The sequence below is a fragment of the Diuraphis noxia genome, unplaced genomic scaffold (assembly GCF_037042655.1).
Source record: "Diuraphis noxia isolate RWA-SAM2 unplaced genomic scaffold, SU_Dnox_SAM2 contig0002, whole genome shotgun sequence".
Taxonomy (NCBI): Eukaryota; Metazoa; Arthropoda; class Insecta; order Hemiptera; family Aphididae; genus Diuraphis; species Diuraphis noxia.
Window position 1 is genome coordinate 23,574,508 of NW_028301712.1, and position 25,654 is coordinate 23,600,161.

The window sequence follows — 25,654 nt, forward strand, 5'->3', positions numbered from 1 at the left end:
GAGAGGTCAAATTTTGTATTTGTGATTTTTGAGTTAGTGTTATAGTGTATACCTTCTTAAAGTAGGATAGGTAAGTGTTGCATAGATAGCAAATCAAACGATATATTTTAGTTTAAGCTGTTCGGGCGAGCAAGTGTTCCGATCCGGTTTTTAGGCGCTTAGAAAGTTCATAAGGCTATAATCACAGATAAAGATTGTAAATTAATAAAGTATATTATTTATATCTGTGGCTATAACATAAAAACTAATAACAATAATTATTTCCGTAAATTCATTTTTGAATATCCATTGATGATATCTATACCTGAAACTATTTGGTACTAAGGCCTAAGGGTATCTATTCTGGTCCTCTAAGTGAAGGCGTAGTTTAGGTAATTTGTAAAGTTACACGTTTGATTAAATCATTTTTGTCCCTGTGGTTTGTATGTGAGCAATAGCTTAGGTCTGCACTCATCAAAAACTCACTCAACTCACCCAACCGGGTTTTGCAAAACCATGGTAGACTTAAACACTTATACGGCTTTACCGTACTATTATAGTTTTGAATACTTTCAAAAATATGTTTTTTTTTTGTTAAGAGGATTCTGTACCTATACCGTTATTTTCTGTTTTTGTCTAACACACCCGTGACACAGGATTTTAGCCTTGTTCTTTGTCAGGCGTACCGATCGACATATACTGAAGCCATAAGAATCTATCTTAAAACGGATCGGAATTGTCTTCTTTGATATTGACTTTCCCACATTTCTTTATTTTTTTGATCTCAACTTCCAACAAAAATTGGAATATGACAATTTATTAATTGCTCATTTTTAATATTACTACGTTTTTAGGAATTTGGATGATTATAATATCAAAAATTTGGGAAAGTTGACCTCGAGTAGCCTTGACGATAAATTAAAATTGGTTTTTAGAATTATTATCGCTTCGTTAGATCAATCAGTATATTTGGCAAAGAACTGAAAGAACACGTCTAAAATCTTATAGCATGCCTTTTCTTCCCCTACACAATTTGTGTCAGTGATTTAACCCTCTTAGGTATATAATATATTGTATGTATTTTCTTCAACTCTGACACTGGAACTTATTTTATTAAAATAATAGTTAAGCTTAAAGCAAGTAAAATGTTAGATAGTTAATTTTCATGGATAAAAGTATTTTGTTTACTTGAAAAAAAATTCGTAAAAGTTTTAAAAGGAATTTGTTCCATAAATTTCTTTTTATGTGCGATGTCTGAGTAGATATACCTACCAACTAAATGTCATTAAGGTTTTATACATTGCGGGAGTGTAAACTATAAAATATACTTGTAATTATTGTTATGACAATTTTTCTTATATTAATTAGGTATTCTACAAAAATATCCTTTTCAACAGATTTAATTTTAATAAAAAAAATTTTTTTTTAAATTCTGATTTTAATATGTTTCACACTCAGTGAGTGTCACTCACTATGTTTTGTGATGAATACATTCAATTTGAAGGTATATTTTATAAGTACAATATTACATATTATATATAATTTAGATAGTTTTTCCAATTTATTGACGGGTAGGTTATTGAATAAATGGAACCTTAATAATTAAACCTTTAACTAATCCTTAATCATTTATCAAATACATTTTTTTAGGCTATGCTATTTTAGTTTAACCGTCAAATTTGTATGTCTTTGACATTAGATAGCTTAAACTATTATAGGTACTTCAAAACTATTGTTTAATTATTTGTATATGCCCGCCGGCTTCCGATCGTTACGATATAATAAGCGAAAATCTTCCATCGCAGAGGTAAGATTGGGAAATATTGTGTAACACCCTTAAACTTGTAGTGGTCGTATCCGTATGACTACATTTTCCTGATTGGGAAGGAAAATTTTAAAACGAAATTAGTAACACGTTCCTTATAGTAGATCTCATGATGGTACCGTGGAAAATAATTATATCCACTATACCCAGTACCTAAGCTATAGCAGTACTCTGTACTATTATATATAGCATATATCAGTAGCAGATTAATGTGAGTGGCTGGGGAACTAGACACCCCCCCCCCCACCATACACCGATATATATATATATTTAAAAAAATACAGCCAATTCTTTGAAAAAAATGAAAATAAAATTTGAAATACATTTATTTTTTTCGACCCCTCCCACTCCCGCTTGAAAAAAATTTGAAAATCTGCCTCTGGTCCTAAGGGCCCCAATTATTATTAGGGACAAAGCGGTGAGCCTTATTAATCTTATAATTCTTCTGTCGCCTGGCCGTTCGCCTCTTCACCCTTTTGACAGAAGAGGATGGATCTACCTTCTCATTCCTCACACAAGTTTTATAATGTGACAAATTATGGCTAGAAGATCTAGAAGAATATTAATCTTACCCACAGCTTATAGCCATGTTTTAAAGGGGATAATCAAAATATTTCTCGTTTTGGAGTTGGCTTTATTCGGATATGATTTTCACTACAGAAACGTCAGAAACTGAAATCGCCCGGTCACCTTTTACTAAGTCACAGAACGCGAGAAATGCACACTGCAGAAGCTTCCTCCAAACAATCATTGAAAGAACTATTCTCACTACGTCGAAATGTGGATAGAGTAACAACTCATTTACTCATGTACAAATTGTATACAAAGGTATATGGTATCGTACAACTTTTAGTTCGTTTGTGAAACTTTCTGACCCTCTTAAAGTCTTACATATTATCTTGACTAAAAAAAAACATAATTCTTTTTTTTTTATAACGAACATAGTTTATTATTATGTAAATGTACTTGGCTATTGTTTGCAAGAATTTAAGACTTAAATAAAATAAACAATAAAAAAAAAAATATTATCGAGAGAAACTAATATAATCTTCACATACCTAAATCAAAATTTAAAATATTATCATGTAAAATTATATTTAAAAGTTATAAATTATAATATTTAAAAATAAAAAAAAGTAAGTATAAATAGTGTTAAAGTTATGTTAATTAATAAAAAAAGTACAAATAAAATCTTAAATCAAAGATAAACATAGATAAAAAGGATAATAATAGGTACATCAGTATAATAAAGGTTAATATAAAATAAAAAGTCTATACAGTTTTCAACTCCTAGAGTGTTCTTGTGATGATCTTAATTCATTTAATTTGTCAATAGTCATTATTAATTTTCTTCTCGGACCAAATAAACTAAAAAAATAGATCATATCCAATTTGTATTATCAGTTATCACGTGCGTATTCTACATAAGCACATAAAAACGTTATGTTTCTTATATGAATGTTTCATAGTTTAATATTAGGTACCTACTTTGATTATTTTGGTTCAAGTTATTATTTATATTAATAGTAATATAATTTTAATTTTAGATTTTAATAAGAAAATTTCAGTAGGTACACAAAAATAGGTAAGTAAGTAAATCATAGAATTCAAATGTATTACCTATTCAGTTTTGTAATTTGTAATTTAATTTGTTTACTTTGAATCAATTTGAAGTGACTTAACAATGTTTGTAGATAATTTTAATTTTAAAATTAAGTAATTACTTTCTTGTTAAAAATATATTTCAAATGTATTCAGAATACGTATTTAAATAATTGATATCATTTGTATTTGATGACGTAGTATTTGAATATAACAACAAATACATTTTAAAAGTACATACAAGTCATTTTTGTAATAAGTACTTTAAAATTTTTAAATGTGATAAATGAAAATATCATAAATTATATTAAAACTACTTAAAATTATTAATACATATTTAAATTGAATAATTAATAAACACATTCTTTAATTTATTCAATAATTACAAATGCCACACACCTATTTTATTGTCAATTTAAACTTCAGCAAGGTATACACATGAATTTTAGGTATTGTGTTATTTGTCTATTTAATAAAATCATAAAAGTTCCTAGAAGCTGTATAAAATATTATTGTGTAACCAATATTTAAAATACTGTAATATATGAAGCAAAAATATTGTTTGATAAAATACGACTGTAAAAAAAAGTTTTTATTATTCTGAAATAAAATACAAAGAAAAACTATTTTGAAAGTACTTAAAGTACACTTGTCAAAAAGTATTTGAAAAGAATTTGAAATTGAAATCCCCAAAAAATTATTAAAAATAATTATTTAAAATTTATAATCGTGAATAATTATGATATAGGTACTAACTTTATACCGATATCTTTTAAGTCTTGCTCAGTTAACTTCAAGAAATCATTATATCGGATGTTTTGTTTGTCGAACACTGGCCAATATTTTTCAAGTGATAACTGTTTTAATAGTTTTTCCACGTGATAATCTGTAATAATAAAAGATAATAAATAATTTCAGAATTATTGAATAAACACTGTACTGTAGTGTGTTTGTAATAAAAAATATGAAATGAAACATACCTAAACATTCGTCATTTTGAAGATTGTTTTTGGACTTTTCTATTTTTTCTGACCATGACGTAGATTTCAACAAGTTTTTTTCGTGTTTATTTCCATACTCGTACAACAATGTCATTATTCTCCGGAATCCTTTAGAGATAGCTGTCATAGTCATAGTCTTACCGAAGTTATCACTATAATTTTAAAATCAAGGAATAATTAATGTTTTTTTTGTGATTTTCTGATTCCTATCGATGTAATGTTTATTTATTATATGTCAGTTATATGTTTTTTTTTAAGTTTAAGTAGGTACAAATATAATAATTGGTACACTATGATGCTTATTGATTACCTATGTACTTATTTATTACCTATAGACCAGCGGTTCCCAACCTTTTTAGCCGGTGGTGTCCTTTTGTTTCTACAAATTTTGTTAGTTACCCTTCTGGGAATATCACGAGGAACGTAATAAAATAAACACTAGTTTTCATTTGTAACTGATTTAACTTATTTTGTTTAACATATTATTAACAAATTATAATTTTATAGTTGTAAGTAAAAAGAAAAAATTCTGTTTTAATAGTGAAAAACTAATAATTAATGAGATATTTGAGACTGCTTATTTTTGAAAGTTTGGCAATATTGTTATCTGTTTTAACTGTTTTTATCTATTATTAAATTATTAGACGCATATTAGAAACACTATATTTAAAATTAGATATACAGATAGTATGCTAAGTAATTTTGTACGTAAAAATTTTTTGTCTTTTCAACTACAATACATTTTTAATTTTTAATATATAATTTAATAATTTTTTTCATTCTCGGATGAGCCGTGGTGTCCTTTAAATGATGCACAGGTTGAGAACCGCTGCTATAGACTATAGTTAGATACAACTGTATGTCTATATCAGAAGTTAAAACATCTTAAATATTTTAACTTTCCAATTTAAGTTTAGTAAGTATAAATATTGTAAAAAAAAAAAGTTTCTGCATGTTTAAAAACATGTGTATGTGTGGCAAGGTTTTTAACTACTATGAACCCAGGTAGTGGTCATCCATCCGCCCGCAACTCGCAAGTAGCTGTGGCTGTTACTTACTCCCAGTCGCATTCCACGATTGGTAGCAGCCAACGCGCCACGCCAAGCCACAAACCCATTTTTATGCTAAGAATCTAGTTATAATAATTATATATTATATTTTTATAAGCATATTTTATATTTCTCGTGGGAGATGTGAGAGATGTGTTTGAAGTTTATAAACTATAGTGACAGTTTTACCTATCAATATAGGTTTATTTTATATAATATGATAAACTCATTACCCATATATTATTTCTTTACTGATTAATTTTCTATAATGTTATGTTAATATATTATGATTCCTGTATTTAGAATAATTAATTATTTTAATATATTATTTAATGTTTTCTCTTTTAGATTAATTAACTCTTGATCGGTATGGTATAATTCACTATATTTAATTAGTATTTTGAAATAAGTAACTAAGTTAATAGTTAATAGGATAAAAAATATTCAAATATAACATACCTACATTTTTTAACAATATAACTTATTCGTATACATACGTACATCTTATTAAGTACGTACTTATAACACTTATAGTAACTATATTATTATATAGTACTTAAAGTATCATAAATCTAGTACTATAGTACTTATAAGTTATAGTACATGTTTATTTATTTCGTTAGTTAATACACATAACGTATATCCTAATGTCATAATTAGGCGGTGAAAATGTAGAGAGTTTGTTAATATTTGAGATGGAATATTATTATATTATGTGTAAACGTGTATTCAAAAATATTAGTTTTAGCTATTTCAAATAAGTGTTGGTGTTCAAGTCAATACGCAGATGTTTGGTTATTATAAATTTAGCATCATTACCTAACTAAAGTATCTACATAAAAACAATGTATATAATCTTTTAACTACGAAACATGTTAAAGTGTAGATGTATCGTCATAGTCTATAGGTATTATAATATATATACGTAAGCTGCAGTGTATTTTGCGTTTACCAATAAAAAAATTTACTAACATTACGTTACAATTGGCTTGTTTTTCAATAAAATACTCCAATATTTCTTCTTGATTGTATAACACCGCATAAAACATTGCAGTTCTGCCTAGTTTATCAGGCATCTCCAAAATGTCAACCTAAAAAATACATTTAATTAATATTCGTATTATACCTATGTCATTTTAATTCTAGGAATATTTCGATCATGTACATTTGTTCAATCGAAATAGTCGGCGCATTTAGTGGTACATTTACAGACTTACAGTGGCTACAAAGATAACATGCCACACTATCTATAGGTACATTTATTAATTTGGAGTCTTTAGAATGCAAGGCAATACTTAACGATGCAATTACACCAGTTTGCAGCGTCCGTTCAATTATCGATGGCAAAAATGTGACTGCGGGTAAATTTGTCTTTCGGTACCAGCGCTTGTATATATCGTCCACATCAAATACGCTACATGCCGATGGGAAAAAAATCAACTCAATTGTTGAATCATTAGAAGTTATAACCTGTTAATCCCCACTCTAAATCTTAAAAAAATATACAAAATCAATCCATGCACTACTGGTTCCCGGAGATGACCATTTTATATGGCGGTGGCTCGTTGGATCATCTAATAAATATATAATAATATAATAGACGTTTGTCACGAAGGAAGAATATCGCGAGAGTAGGTATGTAACTGTGTAAGTCAATAGGAAACCTACATTGAGTGAGAAAATAGTTTAGAAAGACGAGTGGCCTCAATATTGACAAAGGTTTTATTAAAAATAGATAGATATAAATAATAAATATTCGCAAAAGAATGCCGATATACGAATAAGATAATATATGACTTAGTATAATATGATAATAGTATAATGGGTCTATAGAGGTTGGCGACTAACGAAGGCAGAACTGACAAAACGCAATAGACATGTGAGTAGTGTTTAATGTGAAAGCGATCGATGATCGCAATTATTTGAATGCATTTTTTTATCTTAGATATTATAATGTATACTAATAAAATAGTTAACATAGAACGTTACCTAGGTACAACTAAAGAAACATGCATATATTTTAGTAAAATTATTTTACTAAAATACCTATATAACATTTTAATAAAATAGAAATATTGATAGATAATCATTAATTTAGCTATATTTATACTATATAATAAAGACTGGAGTACCTATAGTACTATAGTAGGTATGTCTTAATGTGAATATATATATTATAGCATATTTCTTGTTTTCGCATCGCTCTTATCAATTACTAGATTAGTAAAATTAATTATTTTTAAATAGTTAGTATATGTGTATAACACAGAAGTAATTATCAAGTAAAATAGATTTATTTTATGAATTACTGAATTTGAAATTAGTATTGCTGTAGAATTAATATATAGAGTTGCAAAAACATTACATTTTTAGGATATTAATTATTATAATATTTAGTACAATAGTAGTATTCCCATTATATTTATAATTTTTATTAATCTTACGTAATATTGTTTTTTGTATTTCCCTGTTATTTTTTAAAGTACCTATTAAGAACCTTTTAAGACCTATATATTAAAAGTACCTATTAAGACCTATTAAGTACCTATTTTTACCTCCTTAATTTTGTCGGATGTTGAATTACGTGAAGTGTTGGAAATAACTGGTTATTAGAAAAAAAATGGATTTATAGAGTCTGTACTTATCTACAAAAAGTTTCAATTTTATTTTGTCTATTGAAGTACTAACTACCTATACCTAAAATATGTTTAATTTTTTGAAAGCATAATGCTCTATTTATCGAACAGTATTTAATACTGGTATACCAGTGCAAACCCTATACAAAAATTAATTTCACACATCAGTTACAAAATGATGTACAAAACAAGATGTTTGCATACAAATTTTTCATAAACTGTTAGTTGATTATCATCGGAATTTTCATTATAAATTCTACATTAAGTACGTATATGTGTTTTGCTTATACGAATACAAAATACTATTAAAGATACAGATAATTCCATATTTTTTTCACAAAAATAACATCATAGTCAATTTTATCTAACTAGTTGTTAATATATTCAAGTTGTTGTTTAAAATATTTTAAATTTTAATAATAAGTTGCAGTATATCTGGAAATTATGATTAATTTTGATAGGTACTGTCGGTACTGAAACCAAAATAAAAACATAATATGAATAAAGGTGGTACTTGTGCAGTATGTAAGTAACTGCAGTACAAAAATGTATACATACTATACATAAATTATAATACTATAATGCATATGCCAAATTAAAAATTGTCCATAAATCATAGACCAAAATATTTGAACAAAACTAAAACAACCTATTTGTTTAGCTGTTTATAATGAAATTTAAATAAACATTAAATTATTCAGTAAAAATAAAAAGTTTAATTGATGGTTCTTGAAAATGGTCTTTTTAAATTATTTATTTTAATTTTATACTTTCGTGTAATTCATATTATAAAAAATGCAATAAGAATTTTTAAATGAAATTTTAATAAATCGATCAAGAGATAACCAAATAAACAGCTTACATATTTTTTTTTAAACTGTACCTTAAGTTAACATACAACATAACGTCGTTGGACCCCGGGGGGTCACTAATAAATATGACTTGTATACTCAAGACTCATGATACAAATTATCATATTATTTCTCATTGACTAATATTATCTACTATATCTAGTATATGGTGCTATGTGATTTTAGTTGCCTACATTCATGATTATTAGGATAAATTAAGATAGTAATAGATGAAAATAATAGATGATGTTTTATTATTTTTTTAAATATACCTAAAACAAATTTTAAACAGATATTTAAAAAAATTAATTTATTGTTGTTTTTACTAAAATATAAATGTAAATATAGTTATTCAAAAATATTAAAGATTGTATAATATGCGCAAGTTTTTTTTTTTTATATGCATTTGAAGTTCAAATACTGACAGAATACGAAAAATTCACCAAAATTTACAAATTATTTTGTAATAAAAATGTACATATAATTTTAAATTTTTATACCTAAGGTTTGAAAAATTAATAAATATTTTTCATCATTAATTCATACTGGATCAAAAAAATTAAACATGAACATTATTAATTATTATATTATACACAGGGTGATTCTTTTATCAAACAACACTCATTATTTCAAAAACTATTGAATTTTTTCAAAATTTTGGAACCATCTTGCTCTAGAACTATATATCTTTTAAATATTTTCACCCTTATATTTATCAGGTTAACCATTATCAACTTTTGATTTTCAAATGACAACCTATACTTAAAATTTGATAAACTAAAAAGGCTATTTTTTCAATGAATTTTTACGTTTAAATTTTCATTTTTCGTCAATCCGTTTACAAGATATAGCCTCCCAAAGTTGGGTGGTTTTGGGTGATGTTTGTGTGTTATAGGTGTATGTTAGGTGGTATTTACACACAAACATAATATAAGTGTTGTTTGATAAAAGAATCACCCTGTATAGTAAAATTAATTATTAATGGCAATATAAATTTCACTTAAAATATCCTAGGCTGACTAAAATGATAAAATATACTTAGTAATATTGGGTTAAGAGCAGTCTCCGCTCAGAATCGCTTTTGTATATCATTAAATCTAAATTTAACATATCCATTACAGTGACTCACTAAATTAGTTATCAGTTACTGTATCTACGGTCTGTACGGATCCACAATACTCACTTTCCCACTTATTTTTTTCATAAATTTAAGTATTTGAACCAACTTTCTAAGTTCAAATATCGTTGAGTAATAGCATGATGCATTTTGATTATATTATATATGCCGGTATAATATAATAGTAAATTTTTTTTTTTTTTTTTATCAAGAACTTTCAGTATAACTATTATAGTTCAACAATTACAATATTGATAGATACAGTGATACAATAAGTAATAATCGGTAATTAATAATAATGAGCATAATATGATATAATGATAAATAAAATAATGATGTCAGATAAAAGTAAACAGAACGGAATATTAGTGTATATAGTAACAGAAATAATATTAAATGTAAATATCATAATCATAGTTAATTGGTTGTTATTATAGCGGAAAGAAAAGAATTAATTATGGAGGTTAAATCGGATAGGTAGGAATTTTGATAGAGCTAATTTTAAATTAGAGTTTTGCGGATTAATGTTCGGTTATAATAGTCAATATTATATACTTAATATAATACATTAATATCAGTACCCGGGCTCCCTTATATATTATAATTAATACAACACGGAGAACCGCTGAAAAAGAAATAAAAATTCTAGTACCTATTACCTAATCAATATAGTGGAATGCAATCATTCGTGTATCATCTATACTTTTTTGACGGGACGCAACTAAGGTACCCCGCTACATATTACATATTATTTATTATGCATTAATTTAAATTGCAGTATAACTGGGCAATATTATACATTAATACAATACTACCAAACCTATAGCCTATAGTTACTTGGGTTCGCCATTAGTATTTTTAAACAATATTAACCATTAAGTATATTCTTACGAATGCAGTTGTCAGTTATGTCTTATATGAATATGTCTATATAGTAATACATATTATATATGTATATTTATAAGTAATGCCATTTTACTGTATTTATATATAACGTGTTATAAACCATTCAATTTAATACAATGATTATTATAGAATATTTATCAGTACTGAAGTGCACAATTTTTATTTGTTATAAACTATAGGTAAATAGATGTATCTTTATTATTTTTTTCATTTTTCTCTTCATGTTTTTTTTTTTATATATAAAATATTAACTGTCCAGTTAAATCAACATTTTATTTTCCATAAATTGTTATTTGAATTTGAATTATATTTTATAATAATCAATTTCAATTTAGTTTACGTATTTTTAGAAATGTAATCAAATAAGTTCTCCAAAACAATTAGTATTTTATTCTTAAATATATGTCCCTGCAACATCCTTCTTCATATTTGTATATATACAGCCCTTCCTAATTTACGCTAAAAAAATAGTGTGGCAGATATCTTCGTGAGCTAATAACACAATCAAATATCAACATAAAACATATAAATTTATGTACTTATAGATGATATGATGATGACTACTTGTTGTTTCATGATATACATCTAATGATCTTAATAGGTACATTTAAATATTATAAGAAGCCATTAATCAATATCTTTAGAAATTATTTGCAGTTTACCATAATAATGTCCACCTTTTTACGGTATCTTTAAACACATTAAAATATTCATTCATAAATACCATAATCCAAGATCAATAACTAATAAGTGATCACACATTATATTTCCTTTTTTCCAACGCAAAAGTGTAATGCTTTTTACGTGTTTTTTTTTTTATCCCGTCAACTGACCTTCCCACTCGGATACTGGCTAAATACGAGTTGATTTTTTTTTCTATATCTACAAATGTGCTAAATATAATTATATAGTATTCGAAGGAAATATCTTGATAGCTGAATTTTTTCCGGATCAAATGTCACTTTAAATACCACCATGCAAATGACGCGAATAAAATACAACGAAACTAGATGTCCGTTGCATGAATGAGCGGGCAAGACGGCTCCGTTGTTGGCGGAACAAATAAAATCATTTTAATTTATTCATGTGGTCACCTCCTTAGAGCCAGCTATTTTAAAGAAATATGACGTTAGTTGAACACTCCATTACATACGTCCGTATACGTGAACTATAATTAAATATAATATATATTATACATTCAACATTGTTCATATAACGCAGCGAAGAAATTGTCTTCAAAACTACAGTGGGTAAACGAAAGGTTTAAACCGTCATAAGTCAATATACTGCGGATCGCTTAAGTATTTAAACTTAATAATATCCTTATTCGTGCTTTAATACAATTGTGTTATTTAAATTATATGTATATATATATATATAAACATATATATATATATATATATACATATATATAAAGTATTGAGCAATGGTTAAATTTTAAAATTGGTAATTGTTAGTTTTTCATACTCCTAATAATAATAACCTGGCGTGAAATTCTGAGTGTATAACACGATATAATTTTATTTGGTATATTTAATATTTAAATACAAAAATTAAAGGTAAGTATATTTATTTTGATAAAATATCAAATGCATAGGAAATAATTGATAATTGCTTAACAACAAGTTATTGTAGTGTAGAAAAATAAAAATAATTAAATAAAAATATTTAACGTGTTTATGTAAATAGATAAATTTTAACTATAGATAAATAAAATGAATATCGATTTACAAGTAAATACTTGTATAAGTATATTTTTACTCAACATTGGGAGATATTTTTATTCATTAAAAAACATTAGTTTAATATTGATTATTGGGTGCTATTTATTTAAAATCTAAAAATTACATATTATAATCAATAATTACTCAGGTATTACAATATTTTTAGTTGACACTTATTTATAAGAACTTTATAATTTAAATATATTAGTAATGAAATTTGTTTTTTTCTTTTATTATTTAGATTTTTGAACATTATTTAAATATTTTAAACTTAAAATCTTAATTGTAAATGTAATTATTTAATAATAGGTAACTAAAAATAAATTTTTAAATATTTTCACTTACATGAAATGTTTTCTTCACTATTGATACGTTACCGGACATGGTGGCAATCATTAAAGGTGTTTGTTTATCGCTATTGACCGAGAACAACGTTGTTGGATCTAAATCTACTATGCGATCGACAAGACTTTTGTTTCCATAATAGCAAGCATACATTAAGCAAGTCCATCCTTTTTTATTGGCCATATTTAAATTGTTGCTGGGAAAAAAATTTTAATTTAGTAAATAGCCAAAATATTATTTTAATGAATATTTTTTATATTTTTAATAATATAGCTACGAGCAACTAACACGCTAAGGTATTTTCTTTTTAATCTCGAATTTCAAGTTTAATATATTAGACATTAAATAATAAATTAGTTCATATCATATATTTTTCACTAATATTTGTATATTATATTGAAATCATAAAATTATTATAGCCACCAGTCATAAATATTAATTTTATTTACTAAAAATTGTCTTTTATCTCAAATTTCATTCCGTTGTAGGTATTTTATACAATGTTGATCCTATGCAAGGCAAGAAACAAAACAAAGCATAAGCTCAACTTTTCCCAACACAGATGGGATCATCTAAATTGTTTAAAAAAATTATATTTACAGACTTTGTGGATTCGGTGTAAGGGGTTATACGAGAATTGTATACATAGTAGTATATTGAACAGTGAACACTATATATACATTTACATTTAAGACCAATATTAATCATTAATTTTTAATTTGTTTTTGAGAACTAATATTGTTGAATGATATTATTTTATGGCTTTGGAAGCCAGCTAAAAATACATTTTTTGATTAAGCTAATTCAATTTGAATTGTCTTTAATATTCAAATACGATTTGATCGTCTCCTTTTTAAAATCAGATATTGTACATTTGCCATGTTAAATAAATATAAAAATTCTTACATAAAATAGTTTAAAGAAATGTCCCATAAAAATAATACAATAATGTACCATTTGGCGAAAAACTTATTCGGTTAGTTTGATCTTTGATACAGGAATAATATCTAACAAGATAATTTATAATTATATTCTAACTGTAGTCAGCTGCATATTAGAAATGTACAATACCTCTTGTAGGTATAGTTGTAAATATTATGGGAGTGTTATTCCTAAGAAGAGGGATGGCTTAAGGCTTGGTGGTAGTAGGTATATAATTTGTTGTCATAACATTTTTTTGAATACCCATCGTGTACAGGTAACATATATTAAATAACTATTATTTGAATTAACTGTAACAATTATGTTGTCATTCCAAAAAAAGTGCTACAGAAAAACTCAATAAACTATAATTATATATTTTTTAACAGTCTACCCACGTGTTTAGTATATGTATTGAAAAGAACACTGAGTAAAAATGATCGTGTTTTAATAACAACGAATTAAATTTAAAGGATATTTTATATATTATCATTGCTATTTCTTCTTTAAATTTATTATTCATTTTTGAAATATAGCTATGTATAATATTTTAAAATGCGTACATTTAATAATACAATCATATAATACATTAAATTTATAAAAGTATATAGGTAACTAAATAATTGTATATTATATGGATGTGTATATTATTTTTAAACTTTTTGAGTAAATGAATATTGAAATAAATACACGCAATATTATAATTTATTAAGATTAATATATAGGGGCAAAAGTGTAAAGTTAAATTATCGAGTAAAATGATTCTCAATGTAGAAATTAACTTTGCTATAAATAATATTCAATTAGGAATAGCCCCAATCTATATAAGTAACTTAAAAATGAAAGTAAATTATATTGCAATGTTTGAGATAAATTATTCAATTTTGATAAGTTTGAATTCGGATATTCATAGGTAGGTAATTCATTAATCATTGCTATAAGTCTTTAAGATTCTCGACTAATTTTTTTTATAAAATTCAGTAAATCATGATTATATAGTAGTCGCTGGCCATGTTTGGGCGTTTGGAAATGCCTTCTAGCGACAATACGTAATGGAGTTTATTCTTTTTTTTTTTTTTAAATAGTTTTTCGTAGTTTATTTCATATTTTAGTTACAGGTACTAAGTCCAAAAGCAAAAATATATAGGACAAAATGTATACATAATATGTTAGGGGCATTTATTTTATTGTTTAACTAAACTAAGTACTACTATTATATATTTGAATGCAATGATAACGTACACCTAATCTTACAGAAAACAATTCTGAGCAGAGGCAAATAAAGTGTTTATAGTAAATTGGAGTAATTGGACTACTTCTAATCTCTATTTTCTTTACTTACACATGCTTTGTGATATTTTGATTTTTTTATGAATGTTAGTGTTTATATAATCATGGATTACCTACTACCTATACAATGTATTAACTATAGAGTATATAGGCACTCATTTTGATTTTTATTATCATCAGTGTTAGAATTTTTTAGTAAATTTCAGTAAATGTCTAATCTATTTTATAATCGTTCTTGAAAACTACATTTATAGGTTTTAGTCTAATTAATTTTAATTACATTACTAGTAAAGCTATTTAAAATTATGATTTTATGTATCTGTTAATATTTATGCCTGTATTAAATATTAATATCTACACGAATCACACTAAACTTTTAAACCTGGGTTGAAATATTTATATAGAAAATAAATGCACATATTATGACTAAAACCTGAAGATTACTGAAGTATGCGTTTAATGTGAACATATTATTATATAATATTTTTGTAGCAAGATCTGATCTCTACACCACTAATCGTTATGACGTTATAAACATTATTAAATTATGATAATTACGCCTACACTGTTCATACTGGTATTCATGTAATTGGTTTTATTGTCAAAAAAAAAAAAAAAAAAAAAAAAAGAATAATAATAAAAATAAAAATCAGTATCAAAAACCGATACACGTTCGTGTTATAAATAACTATATTGTATGTGTGTAAAATTGTAAACTGCATCAACCCACAGGCGGAACAGGCGAGTAAAAAAAAATGTATAAAATAAAATTTACCACTAAAAGCCAGGGGGCATGATTGTACTCTCCACTTGCCCTCTATTACCTGTTATAGACGACTGCCCTTGGACGTTGGAATGCAGTGGGAGATTAATCGGAACGCAGACCCCAACTGTGCAAAATGGTTTAACGCAAAATTAAAGAAAAATTATCTTTAAAGATTCGTATTAGATATTTTTAGATCAGGAATAATTAATAGTTAAATATATAAAATCATGGTAACTTTTAAGTACAAGTTTATAAGTTATTTTTGTTTATTGATACACCGATCACTTTGTACCTGGACATCTATGCTTTTCTATGTGCTTTGGTCTCGCTAGGTGCATTTTTAAAATCTCTAAAATATATTTGTAATAAATATTTATCATTTTATTAAATATATAAATATCTATGTTGTTAACGTTAAACATAATTATTTGTTTTTAATTTTTATTAACTAAATATGTACCTAGGTAATGATTTTATAGTGAAATATCTTGAACCTTAATTTATTAATAACTAATAAGTCAGTTAAATAACAAAGCTATAGTATTAAATATAGTGTAACTTTTTAGTGTACTACCTATATAATTACCAAATTTATCTCTAATGTCATTGAGAGGCAAATTTATACTATAAGGCCATCATAAGCGAAAAAAAATGTTTACGTATACCTACTTACTGGACAACGCTATTGTATTTGATACTTTGATAGATTGTTTTATTCCAAAGATATTAATGACACATTGATTAAAATTCAAAAATAATATAAATACATGATGAATTTCAAACTTATTTGCCATTTGGTAACACTTCTCTGTATAGCCTACACGTCTATGCCTATTGATACCTTAATTTACCTAAGTACAATATTACTTCATATTATTAAATATTATGTATACTTACTATAATTATAGGCGCAAATGGCAAATTGGTTCAATTTTGTAGGGGGGGGGGGGCTTGCGCCCTGACTATTAATACATTGAGTTTTTAATAATTTGTGGGAAAGCTAAGCTCCTTAGCCCCACTGCGATTTGTGCCTATGGCTATGATACAATTGTGAAATTCATACTTTAATGTTATAAACTAATACAAACTGCAGTAATCAAATTAAAAAATAATATGATAGATTTCACGATTTAAATAAAAATATTTTATAACTACCCATTGGTTATTGAAGGTTTTTCACTCCTGTAAATGGTATGACAGATCAATGACATATTATAACTTCAACAATAATAAAAGGAGAATTACCGCTTTAGTATATTATGTTATATCGTAATAATAATTTTAAACAATTACCTATAATAGTATTGACTGTGAAATGTATAAAAAAATATAAGCATTTTATATTTTTAATATAGAATAAACACATTGTTTCTATATTATTCCCATATGGCCTTATTTGATATTTGTATGTAATTTATTCTTGTTATTATAATAATTAAAAAGTATTTTTTAATAATTTTAACAAATTAACAAATAATTATTTAATTCTTAATATGTATTTTTAAAACGTTTGTCTTTGATCATAAGAAATCAAAAAGTTTTTGGTTATTTGAATAGTATACATGCGTATAATATAATTTATATAAAGTTATAACCAAAATAAGCTTAATTTGTTGTTTTTCTGAAAAAAATATTGTTGAATGCAATTTAGTAACTGTTATTGCACCTTTACCAAACAAGTAACATATTTGTATCTAAATTTATTTTTTATATCGAATTATTGCATTACATTCAATATTATGTTTTTACATAGGATTTTCACACTTAGAAAATATTTTGAACTGTTTAGAAAACAATTGTTGAATATCAAATAGGTATTAGGTACCAAACTACAATTATTAAATGTAACAATATTTTTAAAAATATGGAAGGTTGTTAATTAATCATTGAAAAAATTAATGACAAAGATATTAGTTTAAAATTATACAAGCAGACAGTTACGGTTTTACAAACAGGAGATGGTTAAAAATTATTTTTTTTTTAAAGTTAAATTTGATTATACAGGTCTGTTTTTCCTAAGAAGTTGATCATAATTAATATTATTCATATTGTTGATGTTTTCTGTTTTTAGACCTATAATTCTTCGTCTGTACCTATGTTGGATAGGATGTTGTATATTCTGAGATTACTAATAAATTAATAAATTGCATTTTGCTATTAATAATTGAACTGTTAGGTAGATCAACCCAATATAGAAAATTGTTGATTTTGTAACCTATTATTTAATTGGTAACGGTTTTTTTTTTGATTTTAAGTATTGATCGAAGTACAATTTATTCATCAGACATTTTGAAAGTGTGAAAAAAATCTAGGTAATTATAGATTTAAAAAGACATTATAGAACTTCCGTGTTTTGATATCTAACCGGAATTTAAGAAAAATATTAATCTAATTTATTTTTTCAAAAATAATTATTGTGATTTTAAATATGTATATCAAAAACGATTAAATTAGTAATGCTTATAAGTTAGGAAAACTCATTCTGAAAATTAAGCAATTTCCAGCGTCTAAACTTATTTTAATGCAACGCAATAAACTACAATTTAAATATCTTAATATAAAGAATCGTAACTACAGACTATATTTAATAAATATATCTTATATTTAATTAATTTTTTAATATTAATTATGTATTTTTTATTTTTAATAAATATTTATTATCATCAATCGTATCTATTTGCTGGTAACTAACGGACGGATATACGAAGATGTAAGGTGTTATAAATTTATTTTTATAGAAACCTAAATTGACAATGTGAATCTTCTTTAGCTACCAATATGGTAATAATTGACTCTATATTAAATTATTCCTTCCATAAAACAATAATTATCTTGATTGTAAAATAATATCTATGTTTAATTAATTTTATTATTTGTAATAGAGTTAATTTTGAATTTAAATTTATTTAACTGCAGATCAGAATTGCGATTTGTGATTAAAATTAAATTTTGATTACTTTTATCGTGTTATACCTAATAATAATTATTGTTAGTGATTCGGCTGACGTAGTTATTCAATAATTTGTTGAACAATATTGTAAAACGGATATTTAATTTTTGAACGAAAACGTGAAATATTATGTTCTGTAAATAAATATAAATGTATAGGTACTTCTCAGCTATTACTTATCAGTTATCTCTATCAACGATATGATTTTATTTAGTGCACGTAATAGTGCAGACTATATGTATTAATAGTGTAAAATGCTATCAAGGTCCGTTTCAGTAACGATAATATACCGATAAATGTATGGTACTTCCAATAGTGTCCTACTATATAAAATAAATATAAATATATAATGTACAACACACAATAGTTAATAGGCAATAGAGATCTACGTATTAATTGTTTGTTTAATTTAATGAATTTCGTGTTACGATTAATCAATTTATAATATTTACTATTAAAATATTACCGCATTGATACGAAACGCTTTTCATAATTTAAATCGAGATCATACCTACATAATTTGGGTATGTGTATCAATGGCCGGCCAACCCGGTGAAGTAAATCTATTGTCATCGTACCGATACGCGTATTATTGATGTTAGTTCTAAAACACACGTTTATTACTGTTATTATTTGCTGTTACTGTCGTTCGTAAGTAAAACATGACGTGGTACTTTTTTTTTATACATATTATATTCCGAAGAGTATATAATCAAATAAATGGTCAATGGTAGTTTCAGACGTTGAATGCCGAGATTTTTACGTTTACGTTTAAATTATATGTTCAAGTAGGTTATCATATTATAATGTATATCTATCACAGACACACAATATCATAACTGATATGTGTTGCGTGTACCTACTTGCTATATTATATTCGTGTATATATTATAATTTATAGGTAGTAGGTAGATATTTTGATGATGGCGACCGCAGATCGCAACAAAGATAAATAATTTTAAATGTAGGAAATTATCTGCTAGAATTTCGAGTACAAAAACACACGCTCACCCTTCGTAAGTACGTTAAGTTTCTTAATATAATGATAGTATATAGTATCATTACCTTTGAGTCAGCATGTCAATCGCTTTTGGGTGATTCAGTGTACACGCTGTGTGTAGGTCCATGATATCGGTGCGATCGACGTGTAGGTAGGTACGCGAAACAATGTAAAATAATTATCGATTTTGTCAAATAAAACGTTAACTATACGAATATAATAATATTATAATATAGTAAAAATCACAGAAAAAAGAACAGATCAAAACTGATCATATTAATTATCGTTGATCGGGTCGGGCGTTTAATATGAAAGAATATAACCCACACGTCTTGTAAGTCGGTTATAGCATATTGTTGTTCGTGTCACGATTGACAATGAACTATCAATCAATGATAATATTGTTAATATAAGTAATATCTTATCGTTATTCACCGGTGTTCAAATACATTCGACAATAAATTGAGGGGCGACAATGCAAAACGTACTATTGTCAATTTCCATTTTTTGCTTTTTCCAGAAACATGGATTTTCTATAGTAGCTTATCAGAAAGTCATAGTAAAAATCTAAAGCATTCAAAAAATGCATAAAAAAATGAACCTACTTATGATATGTGTTTATATTTAAATTTCAGACTCGGTAAATTAAACATCATTTTATAAAGTGAATCGTGCCTAAATGTACCACTTAGTTCGTTTTGTCAAAATTCGATGGAAATAGTACGTTTTGGTTGTATTTCATCACAACGTACTATTCCATTAAATAGTACATTTTTTACTATTTGTTTAACAAAATAAACTAGAATTTTATTTTTCATAATACCTAAACTATTTCATGAAAAAATAAATACTCTATACTTTTTTTTTTTACTGTTAAATTGCTACAATGTTTTGTATTATCTTTATAAATAATAAAACCTTATTTTATAATAATTAAAAAGGAAACGTTCATAATCATACAAATAAACATAAAAACAAAACATACTTTAATTTTAACATAGTTTATTCACTTTAACAATAACAACTTTTTTTAAAATAAAATGTGGTTTTACTATAGGTAGGTAAAATTAAATTAATTATAGAATATATAAAATGAAAAAAAATAAATATCAATAAATTTAACTTTGGTTAAATTATTAAATTAATTTATTACAATTTTAGTTTGCAGTCTGCTTTTCTTATAAGTCTTTACTTTTCTTAAAAACTAGTTTTTTCTAGTTTTAATTTATCACAAATTATAAACAAAAAAATCTTTTTTTATATTAATTATTAAAAAAAAAATCATACTACATTACACAAATTAAAACAAATAATAAATTATTAAAATAAAAACAACTTATTATTAAGCATAGTATACTTCCCTTGAATAATAACACTTAATGAGTTTAAACAAAATAACATAATATATGGTTTTACTATAGGTAAAATTAAAACAAATATGATATTTGAAATATCAATAAATTTAACTTAAATTACCTAAATTATTCAGTCAATTTATCACAATTTTTAGTTATCATTCTTCGTTCTTCTTATAACAAGTCTTTACTGTTCTTATAAGCTAGGTAGTATTTTGTTAGTATAATTTTATCACAAAATATAAACAACAAAAGCTTATTTTATAATTATTAAAACAAATTCATAGTAGATTATACAAATAAAAATAAATAACAAATTAAGTAATAAAATAAAAACAATTTATTATTAAGCAATAAGCATAGTATATTCACTTTAATAATAATACCTAATGAGTTTAAATAAAATAACACGGGATGTGTAATATCCAACATACATTTAATATGAATTTAATTATTTTTCAATTTCTACATAATATTTACCTACTATGAAATCAATTTTAAAAAAATAATTAAAATATTATAAAATTATTTTATTTTTAAAATAGGTATTCTTACAAATTATTAGGTATCATATTAATGTATAGGTATAGTATTTACCTACTTGGCTACTTTTGAATTATTTAACAATATTATAATTAAAAGTCTTACATAAGTAAAGTTGAAAACCAATAAATTCATTTTTTCATACCTCTAACCAGCTTGACACTTTTTGAATAGATTTATTATAATCCATTTCTTCTGTATTTTTAGTTTGAGCCGTTTGATTATCATTTTTTTTTTTTGTTTGAACCACATGCGACCATTTTAATGGTTCTCGAGTTGAACATATTAATCAAGTTGTTGCAAATAAAACATTACTGTACACAAACTTATTGGTAATTAAAACAATGGACTTCAATGTATAATTAGTAGGTACTCGCGTCTCGCATAGTAGGTGGAGTGTATTATCAATATTATCATAATACTTTGATAGTCATCATAGAAACTTTTGGAGTGAAATAATTTGTGATTAGATTTAACACCAAAACATATATTGAATTTTTCAATTTTATCAATTGCGCCAACTAGTAAATAAAATAAAATAACATAGTCCCATACTCCCATATTACATCACCATGAAATAATTAAAGAATAAACAATTAAAATTGAAATGTCAACTACATCTTTTACACTTGGAAATAGTACATTTTGCAAATAATTGATTTAGTATTACTACATTTAAACACGGGAATATAACGTTTTGCTTCAATCTGGAAATAGTACGTTTTACTTCGATAATTATTAAGATTACAGTGATTACACTAAATAGCATGGGAAATAGTACGTTTTGATATAATTTGGAAATAGTTATTTTTGACACGATTTTAGGAATGGGAATGGTGCGTTATGCAGAAATCATGAAACTTTATAATCAAATATACACTAGAAATAGTACGTTTTGGCCAAATCTGAACACGTTATTCGATTCCGCGTGGTTTTTAATATCAAAAATGATATATAACTCTATTTTGATATTTTTGGCAATAGTATACGTTTTGCATTTGTCGTCTCTCATATTGGTATTTTGTTTGAACAATTTATTTCTGTCTACCATTTTTGTTGTATTTTTTATATTGTTGCTCCGTAAGCCGACCGGTCGTGTCACGCTAATTACCGGGCCATTTCTACACAAACCGCTCCGGGCGATTTGATAATTAGGAGCAATCTTCATGCGGAAAATTTTGTTAATTTTAGATAAATTTTTTTAGTTTTTTTTTACGTACATAAAATATATGTGGATCGTGTTGCGCACGATTTCTTTATTACCATGTGTATTTGATAGCTTGGGGAATGCTCAAAGGAATAATCTCGGATACACTATACGTATATAGCATATCGTACGATCGAAGTAATTTACGCTGTATAATAGGACGTACATACATCGCTGCTGCTGTAAAAATATTCCCCACACGCATCAATAGACATTCTGACCACCTTGTGTTGAGTTCTTGAGAATGTTAGGGTAGAATACACGCTTCAGAGGGGATCGCGTCTGACCCATACCAAAAGGTTCGTGTCTGTGACGAATTTGGATTTCCGAGACTTATGTTTTTTTTTTTTTTTTTTTGTCATGGATATTGTAAGAGAGTGAATTTTCCATTTACCGAGACGGACAGATCTATATAGGTTTCGAATTTAAAATTTAAATTCAAAAGTAATATGTACCTACTACCACCTATTGTTGTATCCATATGATAACTTCTTAACTGTGATACTTAATATTATTTTCCTTCATAAAAACAAAGCATAATATTATGTATACAATATTATACATTTATATTAATAAATTATAATACATATAATATTAATATTAATTCCGAAGAAAACGAAACATATTATTTATTTATTAATTCATTCGATGTTAAGCATTAGGTTATAAATTTATTATAATCTATAAATCTCATATAGTTTTCCTTTTTACATTAAGTATGAATAATTCAACTTTGTCTTCTGTCAAAAAAATCAAAACGATGGACTTAATTAGATTAAAATGTTCCAAATAATAGTTCCTAAATTAAATAAAATTAAAAATATATGAAACGGAATATACTTCATTTTTAGCATAATGTCTATTATATACCTAGCTTAATATATAGGTGTTAGAAATTAGAATGAGTAACTACCTATACTTACATTAAAACACATAATATTATACTATAAAATTATAATTTTCAATTATTAAGTTTATAGGTAATAATATTAATCTGAAAATGTTTTTTTAAATAAAAATAAATAACGACGGTATTATGATGAAACTACCTATGGACCGAACCCCATTTCTGTTTGTAAAATTTAATCGGTACATACAATAAGTTAGTATGTGTATACGTTTAAAGTTTTTAAATAAATCATGTTCCGCTGTGGATAGTTTTTAAAAGTACCTATTAGTTAAGTAATACTTAAATCTAAAACATTCGGCATTGGTAGCAACTATTAGAGTAATGTATTTAATTTTGATTTTAGTACGTTCTAAACATTAAAAAGTTGAAGTGTTCGAACTTGGTTTAAATAAAAAATAATTTGATCTATTGATGATTACATTAAATAATTCTTTTGAAATTATCCTTAAGAATATTACATGCTTTTAATTGTGTACAGTATACCTATACCTATTACATATTACAAGTAATAATATTGTTTGTATATTGATTTATACATAAGGAATTAATATATTTATTGTGGTTAAAACAACAAAATGTTCAACTTTTTGTGTATTTTAACATACAATTAAAAATAATAATATTGATTATGCTCAGTGATGTGATATTAGGTATCTATATTAATTTTCTTATGAGCGTTTACATTAACATTACATTATAAATTATGATATATCTATAATACCTGATCTTAAACTACAGCACAAAATAGTAAAAAACATATAGTTATACCTCAATCAAAATAAATGGTTTTTTGCAATTTTAATTTTACTTACAAAATATCGAGATAAAAAATTAAATTAAAATTAAACTGTATGTTTTTGAATACTTATACTGTTATACTACAAATGATGGTTTGTGTGTAAAATATATATTTATAAAATATATTATAGAAACATCATAAAACGTATAATATTGTATAAATTGTTAAGTAAATAGTTAGTCTCAATTTCTATGTCATATTATATGTTCCACTCACCACAAAATAATAAATCATACATTCTGTTGTTAAAATTTGGTCATCCCATGTATTGATTATCATTGAATTCAAATCGAATACACATATTACAATGACCTCAGACCTTCTCAATATCGAGGTATACATGAAACTTATATTACATAGTACGATATAGGAAAGCGATTGTAGTATATTCGTATGATGTATATTTCGTTGTTATACCTTATAGGCATGCGCACGAGGTATGCACTATAGTACTATACGATCATGCGGGATATGCCACTGCATCGCACTCTAAGCAAGGACGCATTTGTATCCCCTCATTTATTAAAGGGAATTTTTTTTCTCAAAGAACTCAATATTTATGCATTTGAAATTTCGTTTTAAAAAAAAATAACTCACAATGCTAGAAATAGATTTTATTTTTTTTTTATGAACAGTTATTATTTTTTAACAATTAATGTTATATTTTAATAACAATAATTTGGGATTTTATTACTGGATTTATTTTTAGAGGAAGGACTAGCGATGGTAATTTCCTGGATTTAATTTTTTGTTTTGCATACGCTGCTAATGAAGTCTACGCATTCTTATGTTATTATGTCTCATAAATCATAATCTACTTATACTAATTTATAGACATTTAGTCATATATACAAAACATATTTTTTTGTTTATTAACT

At 25.4% G+C, this 25,654-nt stretch overlaps 1 protein-coding gene across 1 annotated transcript; it reads right to left on the reverse strand.

Moving 5' to 3' along the window:
- Positions 1–2,775: 2,775 nt before the first annotated feature.
- Positions 2,776–20,326, reverse strand: LOC107164428 (uncharacterized). The gene is made up of 6 exons (XM_015512256.2): positions 20,028–20,326; positions 13,036–13,231; positions 6,429–6,547; positions 4,387–4,559; positions 4,163–4,292; positions 2,776–3,172 (listed from the first exon to the last, which is right to left on the reverse strand). The coding sequence occupies exons 1-6, from the start codon at positions 20,087–20,089 to the stop codon at positions 3,088–3,090; spliced, it is 765 nt and encodes a 254-aa protein (XP_015367742.1). The 5' UTR covers positions 20,090–20,326; the 3' UTR covers positions 2,776–3,087.
- Between the last annotated feature and the right edge of the window lie 5,328 nt (positions 20,327–25,654).